Source organism: Mustela lutreola, chromosome 16 (genome assembly GCF_030435805.1).
Source record: "Mustela lutreola isolate mMusLut2 chromosome 16, mMusLut2.pri, whole genome shotgun sequence".
Classification (NCBI taxonomy): Eukaryota; Metazoa; Chordata; class Mammalia; order Carnivora; family Mustelidae; genus Mustela; species Mustela lutreola.
Window position 1 is genome coordinate 54,986,992 of NC_081305.1, and position 19,535 is coordinate 55,006,526.

The following is a 19,535-nucleotide window of genomic DNA, read 5'->3' on the forward strand; positions in this document are numbered from 1 at the left end:
GAATGCTGAGATCACGACCCGAGCCAAAGGCAGACATTTAACTCACTGAGCCACCCAGGTGCCCCTCCACCCAAAAGGGTTCTGATGTGTGACACTCCAGGATTCTAACACCCCACCCCAACCCAGCTTCTTATTTGCTGTGTGACCCTGGCAAAGTAGCCCTCCCTCTCTCAAGCTGTTTCCTCACCTGTAAAACAGAAGTGGAAAACTCCAACTAAACAGAATGTAACTCATTCAACAAACTTCAGTGTGAGCCCCTCCTGGGGGTCCCCTTCTGCCAGGTGTGTGGGATGCCAAGACAGGACAGCAAGGTCCTGGCCCTAAGGTAAGGCTCAGACATTGACATGAACAGGCCACAGTATGGTAGTGCTGATGTCTGGTGACCTGTCGGTGGCCCTCTGTCCAGCAGAGAACACAGCATGCTTCCCACCATCCATCTCCGCCAGCACTCGCCCTGCATCTGACATGACTGATTACCTACTAAGTGCCAGGCACCTACAACAGTGGGAACTGGCAAAGTCCCTGCCTTCATGGGGCTTCTGCTTGAACTGGGGGACAAAAAGCACATAAAGTAAAAGTGAAGATGATTTGGAAGTTGGCAGTGTCTGCAGACATTTTTGGTTTGGTTCTTGCAACCAGAAGGTCCTATGAGTGTCTACTGAGACGAGTTCAGGGATGCCGCTGAGTACCCTACAATGCACAGAATGCCCTGTATAAAGAATCCTCCAGCCCCAAATGCCGATAGAGCCAGGATTAATCCCTAGTGTAACGAAGTAAAAAGACTGAGGAGGGGGAGGGCCAGGAAGGCTTCCCAGAAGGGGTGATGTTTCAGCTCAGGCCTAAAGGAAGAGGGTAGAGAAAGAGCGTTCCAGTCAGAGGACACAGCCAGGGCAAAGGGCCTGTGGTGAGACCAAGTTGGAACTGTCTGAGAGACAGAAAGGAGGTCAGAGAGGCTGGGGGACAAGGCAAAGCTGGAGATTGTGCAGATGGATTGGGAGACCATGATTAAAAGATCTGGAAGATTTGGGGGGCACCTAGGTGGCTCAGTCAGTTAAGCATCCGATTCTTGATTTCGGCTCAGGTCACAAATTCAGGGTTATAAAATCGAGCCCCACATTGGGCTCTATGTTCCGCAGGGAGTCTGCTTGAGACTCTCTCTCTCCCTCTGCCCTTCTCCCCTCCCCCCTCAAATAAATAAATACATATTTTTTAAAAATCAGGATAGTTTTTAAATGGGGCAGGAGGTCTCTAGCAGGTGGTTTTAAGCCAAAGGGAGAGATGCATTCAGCCTGGTTTGGGAGCCATACAGATGTGGGTTCAAGGCCCAGTCTCCCCCCTGTCTTGCTATGTGACCTTGGACCAGTCTCTGAAATGCTCTGTGCCTCAGTTTCCCCATCTCAAAAACAGGGCTCAAACAGCCCTTACCTCACAGGGCTATAGTCAGAACTCCAAGAGAAAGTCCAACAAAGTTTTTATATACTAGTTAGCACATAACATTGTTTTGTGGCCCATTTTCTACCAGGACCTGAGCCCTGGGGTCTGGGATCTCACTCTCATATCTTTGACTCTCTCATACCCAGCACAAAGAAGCACACACGGTAGGAGCTCAAATTGTAGTTGGTTGAATGAATCGCATTCTGTTCAGCTGAGGCTTATTGTCTCCATTTTACAGATGAGGAAAGAGACTCAGAGAGGTACAGCTGCTCTGCAAGGGTCACACAGCAAGCAAAGGGCTGAGTTGGGGTGTGGTATTAGAACCAGGTGAGTCACACAGAAAAACCCACAACACCCAGCCCAGGGTGAGGATGGGACACACAGTGTGACCTATATAGAGGAAGGTGGAGGTCGGAAACCCTGGGTTCAAGACCCACCTCAGCCATCTACCCACCAGTGGGACTGCAAGCAGTGTTGGTGCTGCTCGGTGCCTCAGTTTCCCCAACTGGAAACCAGGGATAATGATCACACCTTCTCTCTAGGGTTGCTCATCATGAGTTTAAATGTGTCAATCCATGAACAGTGCTCAGCACAGAGCAGCCTCTCACCCCTGCTTTACTGTTTATTTATTTAATTATTCCTAAGATATGATAATGCATGTATATTAATGGCTAAAAATCATAAAAATAAGTAGATACCAAATCAGATTAAACAACCAAAGGAAAGAAGTGTCACCAATGATCAAATATAAATTTATACCGTGAATTCAAATTGTGGCCTATAAGCGTGCTCTGCATAATGCGAGTATAACGATATACTGGATACTACACCAGTGGTTCTCAAACTTTGTGCCAGCATCCGGATCCCCAGAGGGAGCCCAGGGATCTTGTGAAACTCCCAGTTTCTCTGACTTCACGGGTCTGGAGCGGGGACCCAGTTTGCATTTCTGCTAAGTTCCTAGCTGACGCCGATGCTCACTGCGCTCCAAGAACCTCGGCACTGAGCATTATAAATGCGTCATTATGACCCACAGTAGAACTACAGCACAGGACATGTGATACAGGTATAACACACACCGTATAAATATATTGCTGCAAAAACCAACCATAAATGAAAAAAACAAAAACAAAAACAAAAATATATTGCCACATATCATTGTATGTCATATGATAGTAAGACATAAGTTTTTAAATATTTATTCTGCATTTAATTATAAACCAAATGTTAAAATAGATATGTAAAAATTTATAATAATGACATTATGTATAGTACATGTGAGTTACGTTGTTTTGCCAGGACATCCTCATACAACCTGCTCAGCTCTCCCCAGTGACCCACACTGCCCACCACCTAAGGGACTGTCTTTGATTCCACGACAATGTGGATCACATCAACCACCTAAGTGCTGAACAAATGAACACTAACAATCACTGTCTCAAGAGAAAATTTTGCAGAAGCCTGGCCTCAACTGGCTTCCAGATGATACTGCAGAGAGAAGGGGTAAACAAGGAAACAAATAAGATGGGGACCCAGAACTCATCCACTCAGCCCTTCCTCCTGCCCCATGAAAAAGCCTGAGAGTCTGAAATTCTTGGTCTGTTGTCTTATCTCAACCCCCAGAATAGCCCCCACCTTGAAGAGACATGTCCCAGCCCCACACTCACCCTGAAGCATGCTGCGGTAGGCTCCCTCAGTCACTGCATACACGTGGGGAGGCACCTCGTGGCGCTTCTTGCCCCGGTACATCTCCACAATGGCCTCCGTATAGATGGGAAGCTGCTTATATGGATTGATGACCACACAGAAAAGGCCAGAGTATGTCTGCAGTGGGCAAGAAAGGAGAGGGCCTCAAGTGCCTGTCTGAGGCCCAGAGGGCAAAATGGGAGTGCTGTGTACAGCTGGGCAGGTTGCACACTGCACAAGGATGCAGTTCATATTATGACAATGTAGATTTGACCTCATATCATGTGGTTCGTATCATGACAATGTAGATTGTGACAAAGACATTCAGGCTGATGGTGGAAGAGAATCTTTCCCTATTGCACAAAGGTGCTGTAAGGATAACGATTCACCCTGAGAGAGAACGCAGCCTTTGCAGCCAGCCAGACTTGGGTCCCAGCCTCCTACCACCTGGATGCACACACACATAAAATGACCACATGTGCACTCATCTGCTTACTCACTCTCTCTCTAATGGCAGAAGTCTGGCAACGACCCTCATACACGTTCTTAAAATGGATCCCTACGATACTTGCAGTGAACAGATTCAGAATTCTCTCCAAAGCATTATCAAATAAAGAACACAAGGTGAGGACTGTTTGCACTGAGAGAGGAGGAATAGTTATATTTGTATGTATTTGTTTAAATATGCATAAAACACCCTCAGAAGATACCACAGTTCCTGAAACGTGACAGGAACAAGTCTGTGGTTTCTACCGAGACTCAGGCCCTGCTTACATGCTCATGGGAGGAAATGCTAACTTTTGGGCTCAAGGTGCCTGAAAAGAAAGATGCAATTTGTCTTGCATCCAAGTTCGTGGACTCCCTGAATTTGTGCTGACACCCGATGGGCCCAGGATTCAGCTCACACAGAGGCCCTCAAGCCATGGAGAGGCAGTGAGGATAGCTAGATAGCTAGCTGGTCACCCCACTAAACCAGCCCAGAGAGCTCACGGGCTAAGCTAGCTGGCATTGGCTAGCCAAGAGCCAGAGAGGTAGGTGCCTAGTGGCCTCCCTAGTTAACGATTAAACTGCGTAGCTACTCGGCCGGCCAGCCAGCCAGCCAGCTCCTTAGTGGGTTAGTAGTGGGATCCCTTTAAGCTCCCTGGACTGCTTGGGCTTCTCAAGCAGAGCAGGGTGTGGCCACCAAGGGCTGTCCGGCTCCCAGGTGCCAACCTGTTAACGGCGGGAGGGTGGGTGACCAGCCGGGAGCCGAACAACCGGTTTGCTGGGTGTCTGCCCTCCCTGCCTTGAAGAGCTGCTCCTGGGAGCTCCGGCTGGCAGAGGGCGGGGCAGCCAGGCCACATTCCCCAGGAGGGTATCTCATGGCTGCTGGCGCCCCGGCCCCCACTCCTGGCTGGCGGAGGAACCCACTCCCCACGCCACCCTCCCACCTCAGCCCCCTCCTGTCAGCCACACCTTGTTACCAGGACGACACCCCCCCCCACCCGCCCCACAGCAACCTGAGCTGGCTGCTAAGGCCGGGGAGCAAAGGGCGGAAGCTGGTGCATGCCGTGAGGGCTGGGGACACCTGAGTCAAGGGGGCAGAGCTGGGGACACCCATGTGGAAGGGTCTAGAGTAGCTGCCCAGCCCTTAGGGCTCTGAAGCCGTCCAGCCCAGTGACTCTCTCCACAGTCTCGGTTTCCTTCTCACCTCATTACAGAGGCTGTGGGGATTAAGGGAGATAATGAATAAAAACCAGCCAGCCCAAGGCGTGGCCCATAAAAGGCACTCCAAGTGTGGATCCCAAGACTCTCCTGGTACCCATGCCCTGGGAGCTAAGCGCTCACTCAGACTTCGAAGCTGTGTGATCCTGGGCTTCCCACTATGTATGGGATTTGCCCTCCCTGAGCCTCAGTTGCCAGCCCTGGAAAATGGGCTTTTAACCCTGACCACCTAGAAAGATTCTAAGCATGGTGTGTGCTCAAACATATGGGTTCCCTTCCTGCCTAAAGCATCGGGGCAAAGGGACTGAGACCCTCAGGGACTCCAGGCCAAATAGGAAATTAGTGGCAGAAATGGGTTTCCAGAGGTCTGGACACCATACCCACTGGGCAAACGCTGGCTTCCCCATCATTCGCCAGCCAGTCAAACCAATACCTACAAAGCCCGGGCCTAAGACAAGCAGGGTGTAGCTTGATCACACCTCTAACACTTTCTGGCTGATGGCTGCAGCAGGCACCCTGAGCTTTCTGGAACTCACTTTCTCATCAAACGGGGAAAGGAACAGCACTTCCACAGAGGGTGGCTGGGAACCAACCACAGGCTGGTCTTGCACGTACACAGCATGACAAGGGCCCTGGAGGACCACGCGCGCTGTTAACTACTGCAGGGCCAATGGCTTCCCCTCTCCCAGGTGGGGGAATGGGTGCTAATTCCGACCTCACAACCATGTGTGGAGAGGGGAAACCAGGCACTCACTAGGTGCTGATGGTTATTCTTCAGGCCCAATTAGCTTCCTGTCTAGTCTTGTGAAATCTTCCATCTCGCTTCCATTTGTGAAATCCAGGGGAATGGTTTGGGCCAAGCGAGGCCTCTTCCCCAGGGTTTGCAAACGCGAGCGAGGACTCAGCGGGGGTCTGTGTGGCCTGGAGAAGGTTCCCAGCCCCATTCAGGGCTAGACACCCTTCAATTCTAACCCCGCCACTGCCACCTCAAGCCGGGGGACCCTGAGCCAGCCACTAGCCCTCCAGCCATGGTCTCCTCCTTCCCAAACGGCAGTCAGACCTCATAAAAATATTCTGAGCTTGTGATTTGTGACCCTTAACAGGGTGGATATTGGGGCTGCTCTGTTTATTTTTATATTTTGATATATCTCATCACTGAGTTAAATGTTTTTATTACTCCCAACAGTTTCAATGGGTTTTTTTCCTCCCCCTAAATATAAAACAGCACCTTTCCTTTGAGGGTGTTAGCTAGGTATTTAAAGATTTTTCTTGGGGGGGGGGGGTCAGTGCAAGGTGGGAAGACCCCAGCTCTCTAAGCTGCTGTTCAGAGTGTGATTCTGAGGCTAGCAGCCTGGGTTCAAATCCGACCCCGACTCCTTCCTGTCTGGGTGACCTGGGATCCAAGTCACTTGAGATTCCTGAACATCAGGTGACAACAGCAGTCCCCAGCCCAGAGGTGCGCTGATAACCCACAGGTAGCACTTAGAACAGCACTTGGCACATGGTAAGGGCTCAATAAATATTTGCTAGCCACCATTATTATTATTTTTCATTATTATTGTCGACATTCTTTGTCAATCTCTTTAATCCTGTTTGCTCTAATAACGCTCTGGCTGCCCATTAGAACCACCCTGGAAGCCTATTAAAAATGCCATTGTCCATGCCACAGCCCCAGAAAGCCTGATTTAAACTGGGGAGGGTGGGGATTGGGTGCTAATACTTTTAAAAAAATTCCCCAGGCGATTCTAAGTGCAGGGGCAGGCTTATGAACCACAGCCACGGCCCCTCCCTACTCCACCTGTTCTCTGTAGAGCTTAATAATGTGAGCGATACTCAAGGCTCAAAAGACAGGCGACCACCAGAGTCAACCTCACTATTGTCAATCCCATCTTTATCTTGAGAGGCACCACAGCAAAGGGATGGCACCTGCCGCCGGACCACCCAGGTCCACCATGTCCCCCTGGGTGACCTTGGTCACGGCACTTGACCTTTCTGGGCCTCTGCGTTTGTTCTGTCTAAAACAGGGACAAAATGCTTTCTAATTGGGAGAGTGTATTGAGACAAGACATTTAAGAGTGCCTAGTGCCTGCTTCATAAATGTCAGTGTTTATTGTTAGGAAATCTCTCCAGGCCTCAGTTTCCTTTTTGATTAAATGGAGCTAATAATAGGCTCTGCTTTGTGTACAGTGAAAGGAAGTGAATTAATATATGGAAGGGAATTTAGGACAGGGCCTGGTGTGCAGTTTTCCACCCTCGGTGATTGTCATTAATTAGTATGACAGACCCATATCCCTTTCTCAAAACGCTTTGATGTGTTCTATTTGAGAATTTGGAATTTTTCACACTTTAGGAAAATAATAAGGTGTATGACATTCTGGGACACCCTCAGTGGCATCTGAGGCCATTCTGGCAACCTAATAATTTATAATTTGGCCACTACGTGTGGGAATAGTTGCACAGCGCAGGATCCCAAGCAGAAAGGGCTTCGCGCTTCTCATGCTGGGGGCTGACACCCAGCTCCCCACCCCCAGAGCCATGCCCTTCCAGCGGGCAGCCACTCACGTAGATGAGGCCCGAGTAGTACCGCTCACGGAGATTGTGCAGGACGGAGGCCTCGTTGAGGCAGGTGAGCTCGGCCATGTCCTCGGCCTTGCTGAACTTGGGCGGATTCATGCGCTGGATCTGGTCCCGTGGCAGCCGCAGCCTCCGCCCGCTCTCCGCCAGTTCCACCTCGGCCTCCACCTCGCCCTCGTGCCGCAGGGCTGCCGCCTCGAACCCATGCAGCTCCGAGGGTACCCACACCAGGCGCCGCGCCGTCCACTCCACCTGTGGTGAGGTGCCGGCGCCCCCGGGTGAGCCACCCGCTCCCGGGCCACTGGGCGCGAACAGATACGGCTGGGCGGCCTCCGGCACTGGACCGGGCCTGAGGGGCGCCTTCCGCCCGGGCACCGACAAGGTCACTGCCGCCATGATCTGCAGGGGAGAGAAGGGTGGTGGTCAGCCCAGATCACACCCCACCTCCTACCCTGGGCAGTCCCCACCGCCTTTCTTCACCAGACCTCTTTTTACACATCTGCAAAACGGGCCCACGGACCTCCTTTACCAATTCCATTCATTCATTCAATAATTATCTAATAAGCCTGGCTGGGCCAGGCATCCTTCAAGGCATTGGCCATACAGCCAGGAAGAAGCGAGCAACAGGGGCGCCTGGGTGACTCAGTGGGTCAAAGCCTCTACTTTCGGCTCAGATCCTGATCCCAGGGTCCTGGGATCAAGCCCAGCATTGGGCTCTCTGCTCCGCAGGGAGCCTGCTTCCCTTCCTCTCTCTCTGCCTGCCTCTCTGCCTACCTGTGATCTCTGTCTGTCAGATAGATAAATGAAATCTTAAAAAAAAAAAAAAAAGAAGAAGAAGAAGAAGAAGCGAGCAACAGATCCCTGCCTACATAAGGCGTTTGCATTCTAGTCCAGTGCTGTCCAGTATGGGAGCCACTGTCCCACACAGCTACTGGGAAATTGAAATAGAGAATCCAAACTGAGATGGGGGTTCTAAGTACAAGATACATAGCAGATTTCAAAGACTTGGTACAACAAAAAACTCATTAGTATTTTTTATATTTGGTGATTGATACATTGCAATGATAGTTATTTTTAATATACTGGATTAAATAAAATATATCATTAACATTAATAACCCTTGTCCCTTTTGAGTTTTTTCCATTTTTAATGTGGCAACTACAACATTTTAAATTACACAGTTGGCTTGCATTCTATTCCTACTAGATAGTGATGCTCTAATGCCAGGAGACAGATAAAAAGATAAATAAGTAAATTATATAGTATGTTAAGGGTGATAAATGCCAAAGAGAAAAAGAAAGCAGGGAACAGGGGATGTTAGGATTGAGGGCTGCTGCAGTTTTAATGGGGATGGCCAGGGAAGGCCTCTCTGATGTGGTATTTGAATAAAGACCTGAGGGAGATGAAGGGAGTGAGCCATGGGAATGTTGAGAGGTACAGCATTCCAGGCTGGGAGAAGAGCCAGTGCAAAGGCCCTGAGGCAGAAGTATGCCTGTGTGTCTGTGGCATTGTGAGAAGTCAGTGTGGCCAGAGCCAAGTAAACAAGGGGGAAGAGGTGGTAGGTGAAGTAAGATCGGGGACCAAGAGCACCAGACTGGGCCATGAAGAGGACATCAGCCCCTTAGATGTGAGCCCTAGGAAGGCGTCAATCTGATCTCAGTCACTCGGGTTCCCTGATCCCTCTGGCCTACCCCACAACTGCAGAACAGACTCAAATCTCATGTCTTAGTTATCAGTTCCTTCCTTCCCTACAACCCACCTTCTTTTTCTCTATGATGAGGAGAGTGGCCCCATTCATTTACTTCTGCATTCACTCAACATTCACTCAACCAGATGTCCAGATGCCAGGCTCTGCCCGGAGTGAGAGTCTGGGGACCCTGAGATGCTTCAGATGGGGCCCTGCCTTGAGAAGCTCCTGGTCTGGGGGTGAGGCACCTCTAGTCTCAGTTGGCCACAACCCGGTGTGACCTGTGTACTGTAAGGGAAACACAGGGTGAGCCAGAATGGGCTAGACCCCTCCTGGCCCTCAAAGGCCCCAAAGAGCAGCAGCAAATAGCCCACACCAATTTCAGGGCAGTCTAAGCACCAGTCACGACAAATGCCCTCTCTGTCCCCGCCTGTGCCCTGTTCCTGAAGAAGTCTGCCTCTATTCTCCCCTCTCACTGCAAACATCTGTACGAGTCACAGGAATACCCGAATTTTTGTCTCCCCCACTCAATGTTTCTGCCTCTGCCCTCCAGGACCCCCACCTCCAACGTACCCACACACCCAGCTCCCCCTGAGACATCCCCACATCTGTCCCATCAGGCTCTTGGCTCTCCCTCAGAGCCTCTCCCACCTGGAAACTCGCCTCCACACCACACATCCCACTTTCACCCATAGCCCCTACACAAGCCCCAGCCCTTGGTCCTGGCGATCTCAGGCCTCAAACGGATGGCTTCTGCCCTCAAGCAGCAAGGTTCTCCCCCGCCACACACACACCCACTCCCCAGGCTCCCAATTGCCAAGGCTAACCACGGGCCTTCAGTGCAGCCCTGATCCACCCAGAGCCAAGCCCCATCCCCGGGACTTTGCCCCTACCCTCACCCTACCCCACCCACCAACTTCCCTCTCAGCCTGTGGCCTTTGACCAGGAAAGGTTTGGGAATTTTTGTAATTCGCAGGCCCTATGCCTCCCCTCCCTAGAGCCAGGATTCTGGGCCCCCAGTCCCTCCTCCCTTGGACCCATGAGCCCGGGGACCCCCTCACCTTAGGGCAGCTGGGCTAGAGGTGAGGATGACGGGACATCCAAATCCTGAGGACTGACAGCATCCCTGATGTGGGGGGGGGGGCCGCAGGCCTTGGTTCCCAATGGCTGAGCCCCTCCGGCAGCCCCGCCCTCCTTAGCCGACAGGATCACCTCTGCCTGGGCTCATTACTGTCACCGGGACAGGTGCTTTCACCTGCCCTGGGAGGGGCAGAGACTGCTGGGCTGGAAAAGGAAAAGGAGCCAGGGATCCGCCCCTGGGGCAGGGGCTGGGCCCTTGGCATCCAGCCCTCTGACCTCAGCCTAGTGCTAGTAGTATTCAAGAGTCCCCTCAGTGGCCAGACCCGGAAATCTGGGCCCCCAGCCCCTCCTCCCTCAAACCCAGGGGTCCGGCCCCCAGCCCCCTCCTCCCTCAGATCCAGGAGTCAGGGCACCCAGCCCTTCCTCTCTCAGACCCAGGAATGCGGGCCTCCAGCCCCCTCCTTCCTCAAGACCAGGAGTCGGGCCCCCCAGACCCAGTATCCTGGCCCCAGTGCCTTTGTCCCTCAAGGCCTAGAAGCCCAGGCTCCCAGTGCTGTCCTCACTCAGACCTGGGATTCCTGGCCCCCAACTCCCCTCCTCAGATCCAGGAATTCGAGCGCCCAACCCCCACTTCCCGGAGACCCAAGCGCCCTGTGGCCGCCCCCTTAATCCGCGAATCCTCGGGGCTACCTGGGGCCGCCGGCCGTGCGGGAATCCAGAAGATGGGAAGGGGGCACGGGAATCCCCAGACCGATTGAGCTCTCAGGTGCGACTACCTCCGCGGTCCAGCGCGGGGCGGGGCCACGCCGCGTCACCCGGAGGGAGCCCAGCTCTGATGTCACTCAGCACCTGCCCCGCTCGGGGGGAAGGGGGCGGGTCCTGGAGCTGCTAAAGCCCTTCACAGGAGGATGGGGGGGGGGGAGGCGGAAGAGTCCTCTGCCAGGTGGGCTGCAGTGGCAGCCCCAGGCGCCCCTCCTCCTCCCGGGAGGCTAAAACCAAGGACACGCGCAGCGGAGAGGGCTGAAGACTCCCGGGTTCGAATCCCGCTCAAGCTTTCTGGGCCTCAGCTTTCCTCTGCGTGAGTTGCGGCCAGAGAAATTAATAAGATGACGTGGGAGAAAAGGCCCCCAGCCCAGTGCTTAATAAACAAGCAGTGCCTCACGACATCGTCTGATCTTTCTGAGCCTCAGTTTCCATAACGTCAGAAATGGGACAACACAATCCACAGAGAGTATTGAGAGTACCAAAGAAGATCACAAAGTGTTATTCTGGCCTCCAGAGCTTCGGTTTTCTCATAGGTGGAATGAGAACTAGGGAGGGGTAAGCGCATCTAATCTGTGCCAGTGTTTTTCTACGTTTAGAACAGCTCTCCGGGTTTTAATTCATAGAATGGTCTCAAAAACCAATGTGAGAGGCACCTGGGTGGCTCAGCTGTTAGGCATCTGCCTTCAGCTCAGGTCATGATCCCAGGGTCCTGGGATCAAACCCCGCCTGGGGCTCCCTGCTCAGCGGAGAGTCTGCTTCTCCCTTTCCCTCTGCTGCTCCCCCTGCCTGTGCTGTCTGTCTGTCTCTCTCTGTCAAACAAAACAAAACAAAACAAAAAACAATACGATGAGGACGATCAGCCTCCCCATTTGTCCAACGAGGAAAGTGAGGCACGGAGAGGGGAAGTAATGCGCTGAAGGGCACAGTCAGTAAGAGGGAGAGCTGGGATTCAAGCTCATACCGTTTTATGTCATTCTAAAGAGGAATCTGGGTACTCAAAGGGATCAGTTTCCTCTTCCTCGTTGGTTAACTCTATCGAACCTGCTTCCACATCTCCACCACAGGGCCACAGCCGGCCTTAGCGGACTATTATAAGATTAAAAAGGTTAAGGGACCCAGCACACAGCCTCCAAAGTGTTAGTCGCAACCCCTTCTCTCTTCAGTCACTGCCTCTGTTCAGCCTCAGTTTTCCCCTCCCTGTAAAATGGGTACAGTATAACCCCTCTCGAGTTAATATAAATTTACTTGTAAAAATAAAAGCGCCCGAGTACATGATAAGTGCTCAAATATGTCTTTCCCTACCCTTCTGTCTCTGCAAGTCGTGACCCCTGTCTCTGGGCTGCAATTTTTACACGTGAGAACCGAGACACGTTATCTGGAGGCGGAGGGCTGAAAGCCATGACTCAGGTATTAGAGCGTCCAAGGTCCCAAAGCGAGCCTCAGTTTCCTCGTCTGCGGAATAGGCCCGGGACCCCCAGGGAGGACCCGGACCCGGCCTTTCACACAGTAGGAACTCGAGTTGGGGGTGAGTGTAGACGCCCCGCCCCCCCCCCACCCCGCCGCTGTCCCGCTGAGTGCCCAAGGTGAGTGGCCGCGTCACCGCTTCTCCCCAGCCGCCCGCGCCGGCCTTCGGGGCTCCTGTCCGAGGTCCCTAGGCTCCAACCTCCCCAGGCCCAGTCCCGCTCCGCCACCTCCGGCGGGCTGCGAGCCCCAGGCACTCACCGGCTTCCAGGGCCGTCCTGAGGCTTCGGCCTGGGGAGAAAGAGGGGCGGGCCCACCAGGAGAGCCCCGCCCACATGAGCACGGCAGGGGCCAATCGGCCCCCGCTGCGACAAAATACGGCCCCGCCTGTGGGGGATGCTCCCACCAATCAAGATCAGAGGCTGGCGGGCCGGACCAATCAGAAGTTGTCGGAGTGTGCCAGCCGTGGGAAAAGAACGGCGCCGGAGTGCGGAGCCAGGCAGCGCGGTCGTGGGCAGGACCCCAGGCCTGACGGGCAGGGGAGGCAACCAATGGAGAGCTGCGGGGGGCGGCCGGGGGCGGGAGGCCGGCCAGAGGGACACCGGTGAATGCACCGCTTTGTGCATGCAGCATGAATGGGGGCCTTTGTGAGGGCCGGCGTGGGGGGGCAGCTGGAGGCCGGAATGCCTGGGTCCCTCGGGAGCCGGCGGGCAGGAGAGACGGGAGAGAGAATTCACTTTTGTGGAGCTCCGACCGCGTACCAGGCCCTCTCTCGGAGGTGTGGGCGATACCGTCAGTAATAATGATCATTTATTGAGTGCCCAATGCATGCCAGAAGCTATGCTAAGCGCTTTACCTGCATGATCTCATTTAATCCTTACAACTACCCCTTGGAATTAAGATCATCATCTTCCAGATGAGGTAAACCCAAGCTTAGAAAGAGGGTGTTAATTGTCGAAAGGCATGGAGCTGGCAGGTGGCAGAGCAAGGGCTTGGATCCTGCCAAATTTGACTTCAGAACTGGTGCTCTTAACCACCATGATATACCCAAATGGTAGTTAATGCTTCCCAATTTACAGATGGGAAAACTGAGGCTCAGGTAAAGACAGATAACTTCCCAAGTTCACAAAGCAAAGGCCCCACTGGACCCTGAGGTGGAGCCCACCTCTGAAGCTAGTCTGTTGCTGGAAAGCCCTGCATGGTTGATTTCTGAGCCGTGCCCCCGCTTTATGGGTGTGTACCAAAGCTCCTGAAGGAATGAACAGCTGGGGTGGCCTGTCAAATTGTATTGAGACTGTACCCCTCCTCTGCTCAGAAACTTGTGCTTCACGGCTCCATTTCAGTAAAAGCTGAAGATCTCATTGTGGCCCACAAGGCCCTGTGTGATGTGTCCCCTCGGGCCCTCTCTGATCTCACTTCCCTCTTCTCTCCCTGTCACTCCTCTCCAGCCACCCTGGCCTCCTGGGTGTTTCTCAGTTCCAGAAAAACTCCCCATGCATGGCCCTGCCTCAGGGCCTTTGCATTTGCTGTTTCTTCCAGCAGGAATCCTTCTTCTCTCCCCCCACCCCACGCCAAACCGGGTTCTGCATGAATATCTGCCTCTCTTCAATGTCAGGTCTCCTACAATGTCACCTGCTTCAGCAGGCCTGTCCTGATAATTCTGTATAAACCAATTCCCCTCATCACTCTCTCCCCTGACTTTGCTTTGTTTTTCCTCATAGCACTGGCAGTATTTATGCATTTATCTGTTTATCATCCGTCTCCTCACCAGAATATAAGTCCCAAGAAGGCAAGGGTCTTTGTATTGTTCAGTGCTAGATCCTCAGGGCTTGGCATACAGTAGGTGCTCAAGGTTTTGTTGAATCCATAGTAACAAATCCTTGCATTGTGTGAACTAAATGAGTTAAAGCATGCAAAAAGCTAGTGTGCTGCTGACATCAGGAAAGGGTTGAATAAACAGTAATTATTAGGGGCGCCTGGGTGGCTCAGTGGGTTAAGCCGCTGCCTTCGGCTCAGGTCATGATCTCAGAGTCCTGAGATCGAGTCCCGCATCAGGCTCTCTGCTCAGCAGGGAGCCTGCTTCCCTCTCTCTCTGCCTACCTCTCCATCTACTTGTGATTTCTCTCTGTCAAATAAATAAATAAAATCTTTAAAAAAAACAGTAATTATTATTACAGTTGTTACTCCTTGCCCTACAAACCCTTCTGATAGCATGCAGGAGAGAAACAACAACAGAGAGAGAGAATGTCTACCACGAGGGAAAGAAGCCAGAGAAAGGGAAAGGTTGAGAGGTAAGAGACAGGGATCAAAGATGCAGGAAGAGGAGATGGAGTTGGGGTGACAGATATAGGAGCAAGAATCCAACACCCAACGCATTTACTTGGCAATGGCAAAGGCCATTATCCCCATTTGACTGATAGAAAACTAAGGCTAAAACAGATGAAATTCTGTGTACTTATGGGTCCCAGGGAAGAATGTGTGAACTGGGACACCACAGAAATTCAAACAGGAAAGGCTCTGGCACTCGCATTCTAAACATATTCTGCCTGATGACTGGTGATGTCATCAATGCCGGTGAGGGTTAAATCTACCTGGCAACTGGTGATGTCATTATTCCCACTAAGGGTCTAAATTGGAGATGTCATTAGTTCTCAATCTGTAGGGTAACGGATGACATCACTGATTGGTAATAATGAGCTTCCTTTCGCTGAGGTTGTTCTATGAGCTGCATGCCTGTACTAAGTGAGCACTTTAATAGCTGGTGATAGATATTTAGCACTTACTATGTGCCCGGCACAGTGCTAAGTATATTAAGTATATTAATGTATTAATATATTTGTATTAAATGTATTATGTATTAAACTCTAAGTATTAGGTACTAGTGTCATACCCATTTTACAGATGAGGACACTGAGAGAAGGCAGCCCAAGATTGGACAGCTAGAAATCATCAGAGCCCAGATTTGAACCCAAGCAGTCTGGCTCCTGTGCTTGGAATGTGAATCACTATGAAACTACAGGAGAGTGGCCAGGACCCAGGAAACCAATTCAGAGCCCTCCATCTGTCTTCCATTCCAAGTCTGCCACTGAGGGTCCTCAGGAGAAAACCCAAATTCATTCCCTTGACAGTCAAGGCATCTCCACCAGGCATCCATCTCCACCCCGCACTAGAATTGTCCCCGTTAAGTTGCGAGCCTAGGGCTGTCAGGGGCCAGATATGACTCTACTGTGGGTATAGCAAAAGCTGTACTACAGAGGGGTGAAAGTAGGGGTGATAGAATATCAGGAAGGATGTATCAGGGACAAAGGAAATGGGAACAAAGAAGCATTCCAAGTTCCCAGACAAGGAGAGGGATTTCCGCAGGCCGGCACAGACCTTATTATTCTTAATTCATAATTGCCTTGTTATGCAGAATCTGAATAATGGGCAGCACAGGTGTGGGATAAAAGTAATCAGGGAGCTAAGTTCATAGACCAAAGTAAAATGTTGGAGCTGAGAGGGGAGGAGACAGGAGAACCAGCGAGGGGGTTGCTCCATATAAGAGAATCTAGGGGGACTTTTTTGGTAAGATTTTATTTTTAAGTAACTCTACACCCAATGTGGGACTCTAACTCACAACCCCAAGGTCAAAAGTCACATGCTTTACTGACTGAACCAGAAAAAAAATTGGGGGAGCAGCTCCTGTGCCTAGTGGGAATAGCAGTTTTACTTTCTCTTTTAATTGATTTTTTTTTTTTTTACTTTTTAAAGAGTTATATATTTATTTGTTTGTTTATTTATTTAGAAAGCAAGCGGTGGGAGGGGCAGAGGGAAAGGAAGAGAGAGTGTCAAGCAGACTTCCCACTGAGCACGGAGCCCCAGGTGGGACTCGATCTCACAACCCTGAGATGGCAACCTGAGCCAACGCCAAGAGCCACGGTGTTCCAAGTCTTACTAGTGAAAAAAGAAGGGACAAAGAGCATGCTAAATGTACAATGGGTCCTGACTATAATCCTGCCTGGGACCTTTTCTCTCTGTGGTAAGGATCTGAATGGTTCCAGTATTTTATTTTTGGTTGCTGGGCTGTTGTTTTTCTGCATGTGATTCAGAGCTAGAAGTAGCTCTGAGACAAGGGCATGCTGGCGGCCTCTTGAGGGTCAAAGATGAATGACGGGTCCAGTTCTGCAACCTCAAATATTTACTGAGCGCCTACTATGTGCCAGGCCTATTCTAAAGCAGGAGTCAGCACACTTTTCTTCTGGAAAGGGCCAGACATATTTTCAGCTTTGAGGGTCACGTCGTCCCTGCTGTAACACTTGGTGCCCTTACAGCAGGTCAACCACAGTAGATAATACGTAAATGATGTGTCTGGCTGTGTTTCCCTAAATCTTTGCTTACACAGACAGGACGTGGGAGGATCTGACCTGTGGGCCAGAGTTTGCAGACCCCTGTTCTGGAAGCTGAGGAAATGGAGGTTACAGGGACATAATCCCAGCCCTCATAGAACTCAGAGCATGATCTACTACACACAGGCAGAGAGAAACTGCTCACACCTAAGTTAGATCCCATCCTTCCTCTGCTCAAAATCCACCCCTGGCACCAGTCTCACTCAGTTGAAGCAAAGTCCTCACCGGGGCTCACAGGCCCTACACCATCTGGCCCCCTTTGTCCCCTCTCTGACATCATCTCCTGCCATCTCTCCATGGCTTCCTTTGCTCCAAACACACCCGACTCAGCCCTGCCTCAGGGTCTTTGCATATGCCATTCTCTCTACTGGTATGCTCTTCCCCTAGCTAACCATGTGGCCCCCTCCTCTCTTTCTAGTCTTTGCTCAGATACTACCTTCTCTGTGAGGACATTTCTGAGCACTTTTCCCCCTGGACTCCTGATACCTCTCACCTGCTCAGCCTATTCTTTCTTTTCTTCCTTCTTTCTCTCTTTTTCCTTCCTTCCCTTCTCCTCCCCTCCCCTCTCCTACCTTCCCTTCCCTTCCCTTTCCCTTTTCCTTCCTTCCTTCCTTCCTTTCACCATAGTATCCTCCATCCTGCCAATAGTTTGCTTATTACATTCATTATTTATTCTCTGATGCCCCCAACTAGAATGTCAGCTCCGTGCTGGTGGGGGTTTTTGTCCGTCTTGTCCTCTGCCATCCCCAGTGCCTACAACAGAGCCTAGCAGACAGGAGATGTTCAATACACTCTCGCTGAATAAATGAGTGTGTTCTGGTGGTAGACACAGACTGAACGAGCAAACATATAATTATAGAGAACATTGGCAAATCAGGGTAAGGAAGGGCTATGAAGAAAAAGTCAAAGAGGATGCAAGAAGGCATGGGCCTGGGCTATTTTTAGCAAGGGAGTCAGGGAAGGTTTCTTGAGGTGGTGACATTTGGAATAGAAGGATGATGGGACAGTTGGTACTCTGAGTAAATGAATGAATGGACAGGTGTGTAACTGATGGGATAAATGAATAATTGGATGAGCAAATAAATAAATGGATAAATGAGGAAATGGATAACTGGATGGGGGGATAAACGAATGAATGGAGTGTATACACGATCAATCAATAAATAAATGGGCAGATGGATGGAAGAATCAATTAATGCATAAATGGACCAACAGATGAATGAATGGACTGATGGACAGATGGATGGATAATAAATGGTCTTTTGTGCCCCCGTACCTTTGCATATGCTATACCTTCTGCTTGTTCTTCCTTCTCTTCATCTCTCTACTCCAGGAACTCCAGGCCAACTTCCCAAGGCCCAGTCTTTGTTGGGTGTATAAAAGGCTCCCTAATCAGGGCACCTGGGTTTTTCAGTCAGTTGAGTGTCTGACTCTTGGTTTCGACTTAAGTCATGATCTTGGGATGGTGAGATCAAGCTCTGTGCTCCATGCTCACCAAAGAGTCAGCTTGAAGATGTTCTCCCTCTGCTCTCCCCTCCATAAATAGATAGATCTTAGAAAGAAAGAAAGAAAGAAAGAAAGAAAGAAAGAAAGAAAGAAAGAAAGAAAAAGGCTCCCTAGTCTCACTCCACTCCCACCCTTTGCCTGGCCACCATATCCTCTCCCTCATATTGATGCTCTGATCACACTCGGTTAGAATGATCTGTCTGCTGGTAGCTTTGCAGACCCAGCAGCCCCTCTAGAGCTGGACCTGACTCCAAGTCATGTCTGTGTTCCCATCATAGCCAGCATCCCACTGGTACATGAAGTGAGGAGGGTCTCCAGAGGTGTATACTGTGTCTATGGGGAGGTATAAAGTCTAGAGTCAGATGACTCTGACAACATTGCTGTCTGTGGGGGGATGTACAGATCTGAATCTGGGACTTGCATGTGTTGGGTGTCTCTGAGTGAAGGGCCTCCAAAGAGGCAGGTCTGTATCTCTTGCATCTCACCTGGTCCTCAAAATACCCAGAGTCCAGGATCCATAGACTCTTCCATGCTGTGTGATCTTAGGCAACTGCCTTTCCCTCTCTGGGCTTCAGCAAATGGAAGGAATCAGACAGCCATTTCAAGGCCCTTGTTCAATGCCAACCTTCTCAGAGTCCTCACCTACTCGCTTCCTTCTTGTGTTGCTGCCCGGATCACCCTGGATTGTATCCCTCTCTGCCTCCTCTATCAGCTTGGAGATTTTAGAGGACAAGTCTTGGGTTTGGCCAATGTCCCTGATACCAGTATCTCCACAATGGTCAAGGTCAGATATGTTCGGTTCCTGGGATCTCCCAGCACACATCATGTTTCCCTGGAAAACATGATGCCTCACAAGAAGGTTGTTGACTAAGAAAATGAATGGATGTATGACTTCTGTCACCTGCCGAGCTCCTATCATACTTCTCAAAAATTCCCTCCTCTGAGAAGGCCTTTCTGACTCCTCCTGCCTGGCCAGATAATAACTGTTCATATTTTTATGATACTTGTTATGTCCTAGGCATCCTAAATGCTTTCTTATACTTATATGTTGCATCATTTAACTCCCAGCAAGCATCGAGAGTCAGATTCTATTGTTTCTCTCCCTGCTATAAACGAGAGAAATTTCTCTAACTTGCAGAATACAGCCGAAGTGATGGGATGTCACTTTCATAATGAGGTTTTAAAATACTGGGACCTCTATCTTGCTAGCTGACTCTCTCCAGGTGGTCCTGACAAAGCAAGTGGCCACATTTAAG

The 19,535-nt window shown here is 50.9% G+C and overlaps 2 protein-coding genes across 7 annotated transcripts in view; one reads left to right on the plus strand and one right to left on the minus strand.

Moving 5' to 3' along the window:
* Nucleotides 1–19,535, minus strand: part of MYH14 (myosin heavy chain 14) — a 101,828-nt gene that overhangs the window by 69,336 nt on the left and 12,957 nt on the right. For 2 of the 6 annotated variants that reach the window (XM_059151008.1, XM_059151007.1), the window contains exons 1-3: nt 12,650–12,698; nt 7,384–7,794; nt 3,099–3,255 (exon numbers count right to left, since the gene is read on the minus strand). In XM_059151008.1, coding sequence (XP_059006991.1) covers nt 3,099–3,255; nt 7,384–7,791 — 565 coding nt within the window. In that variant the 5' untranslated portion in view covers nt 7,792–7,794; nt 12,650–12,698. Of the gene's footprint in view, nt 1–3,098; nt 3,256–7,383; nt 7,795–9,154; nt 9,175–10,143; nt 10,362–10,852; nt 11,011–12,649; nt 12,699–19,535 lie in introns of those variants that run through there. The other 4 variants (XM_059151011.1, XM_059151012.1, XM_059151010.1 and 1 more) reach the window with 4 other exon arrangements.
* Nucleotides 1–19,535, plus strand: part of VRK3 (VRK serine/threonine kinase 3) — a 197,096-nt gene that overhangs the window by 60,713 nt on the left and 116,848 nt on the right. The window lies entirely within an intron of this gene.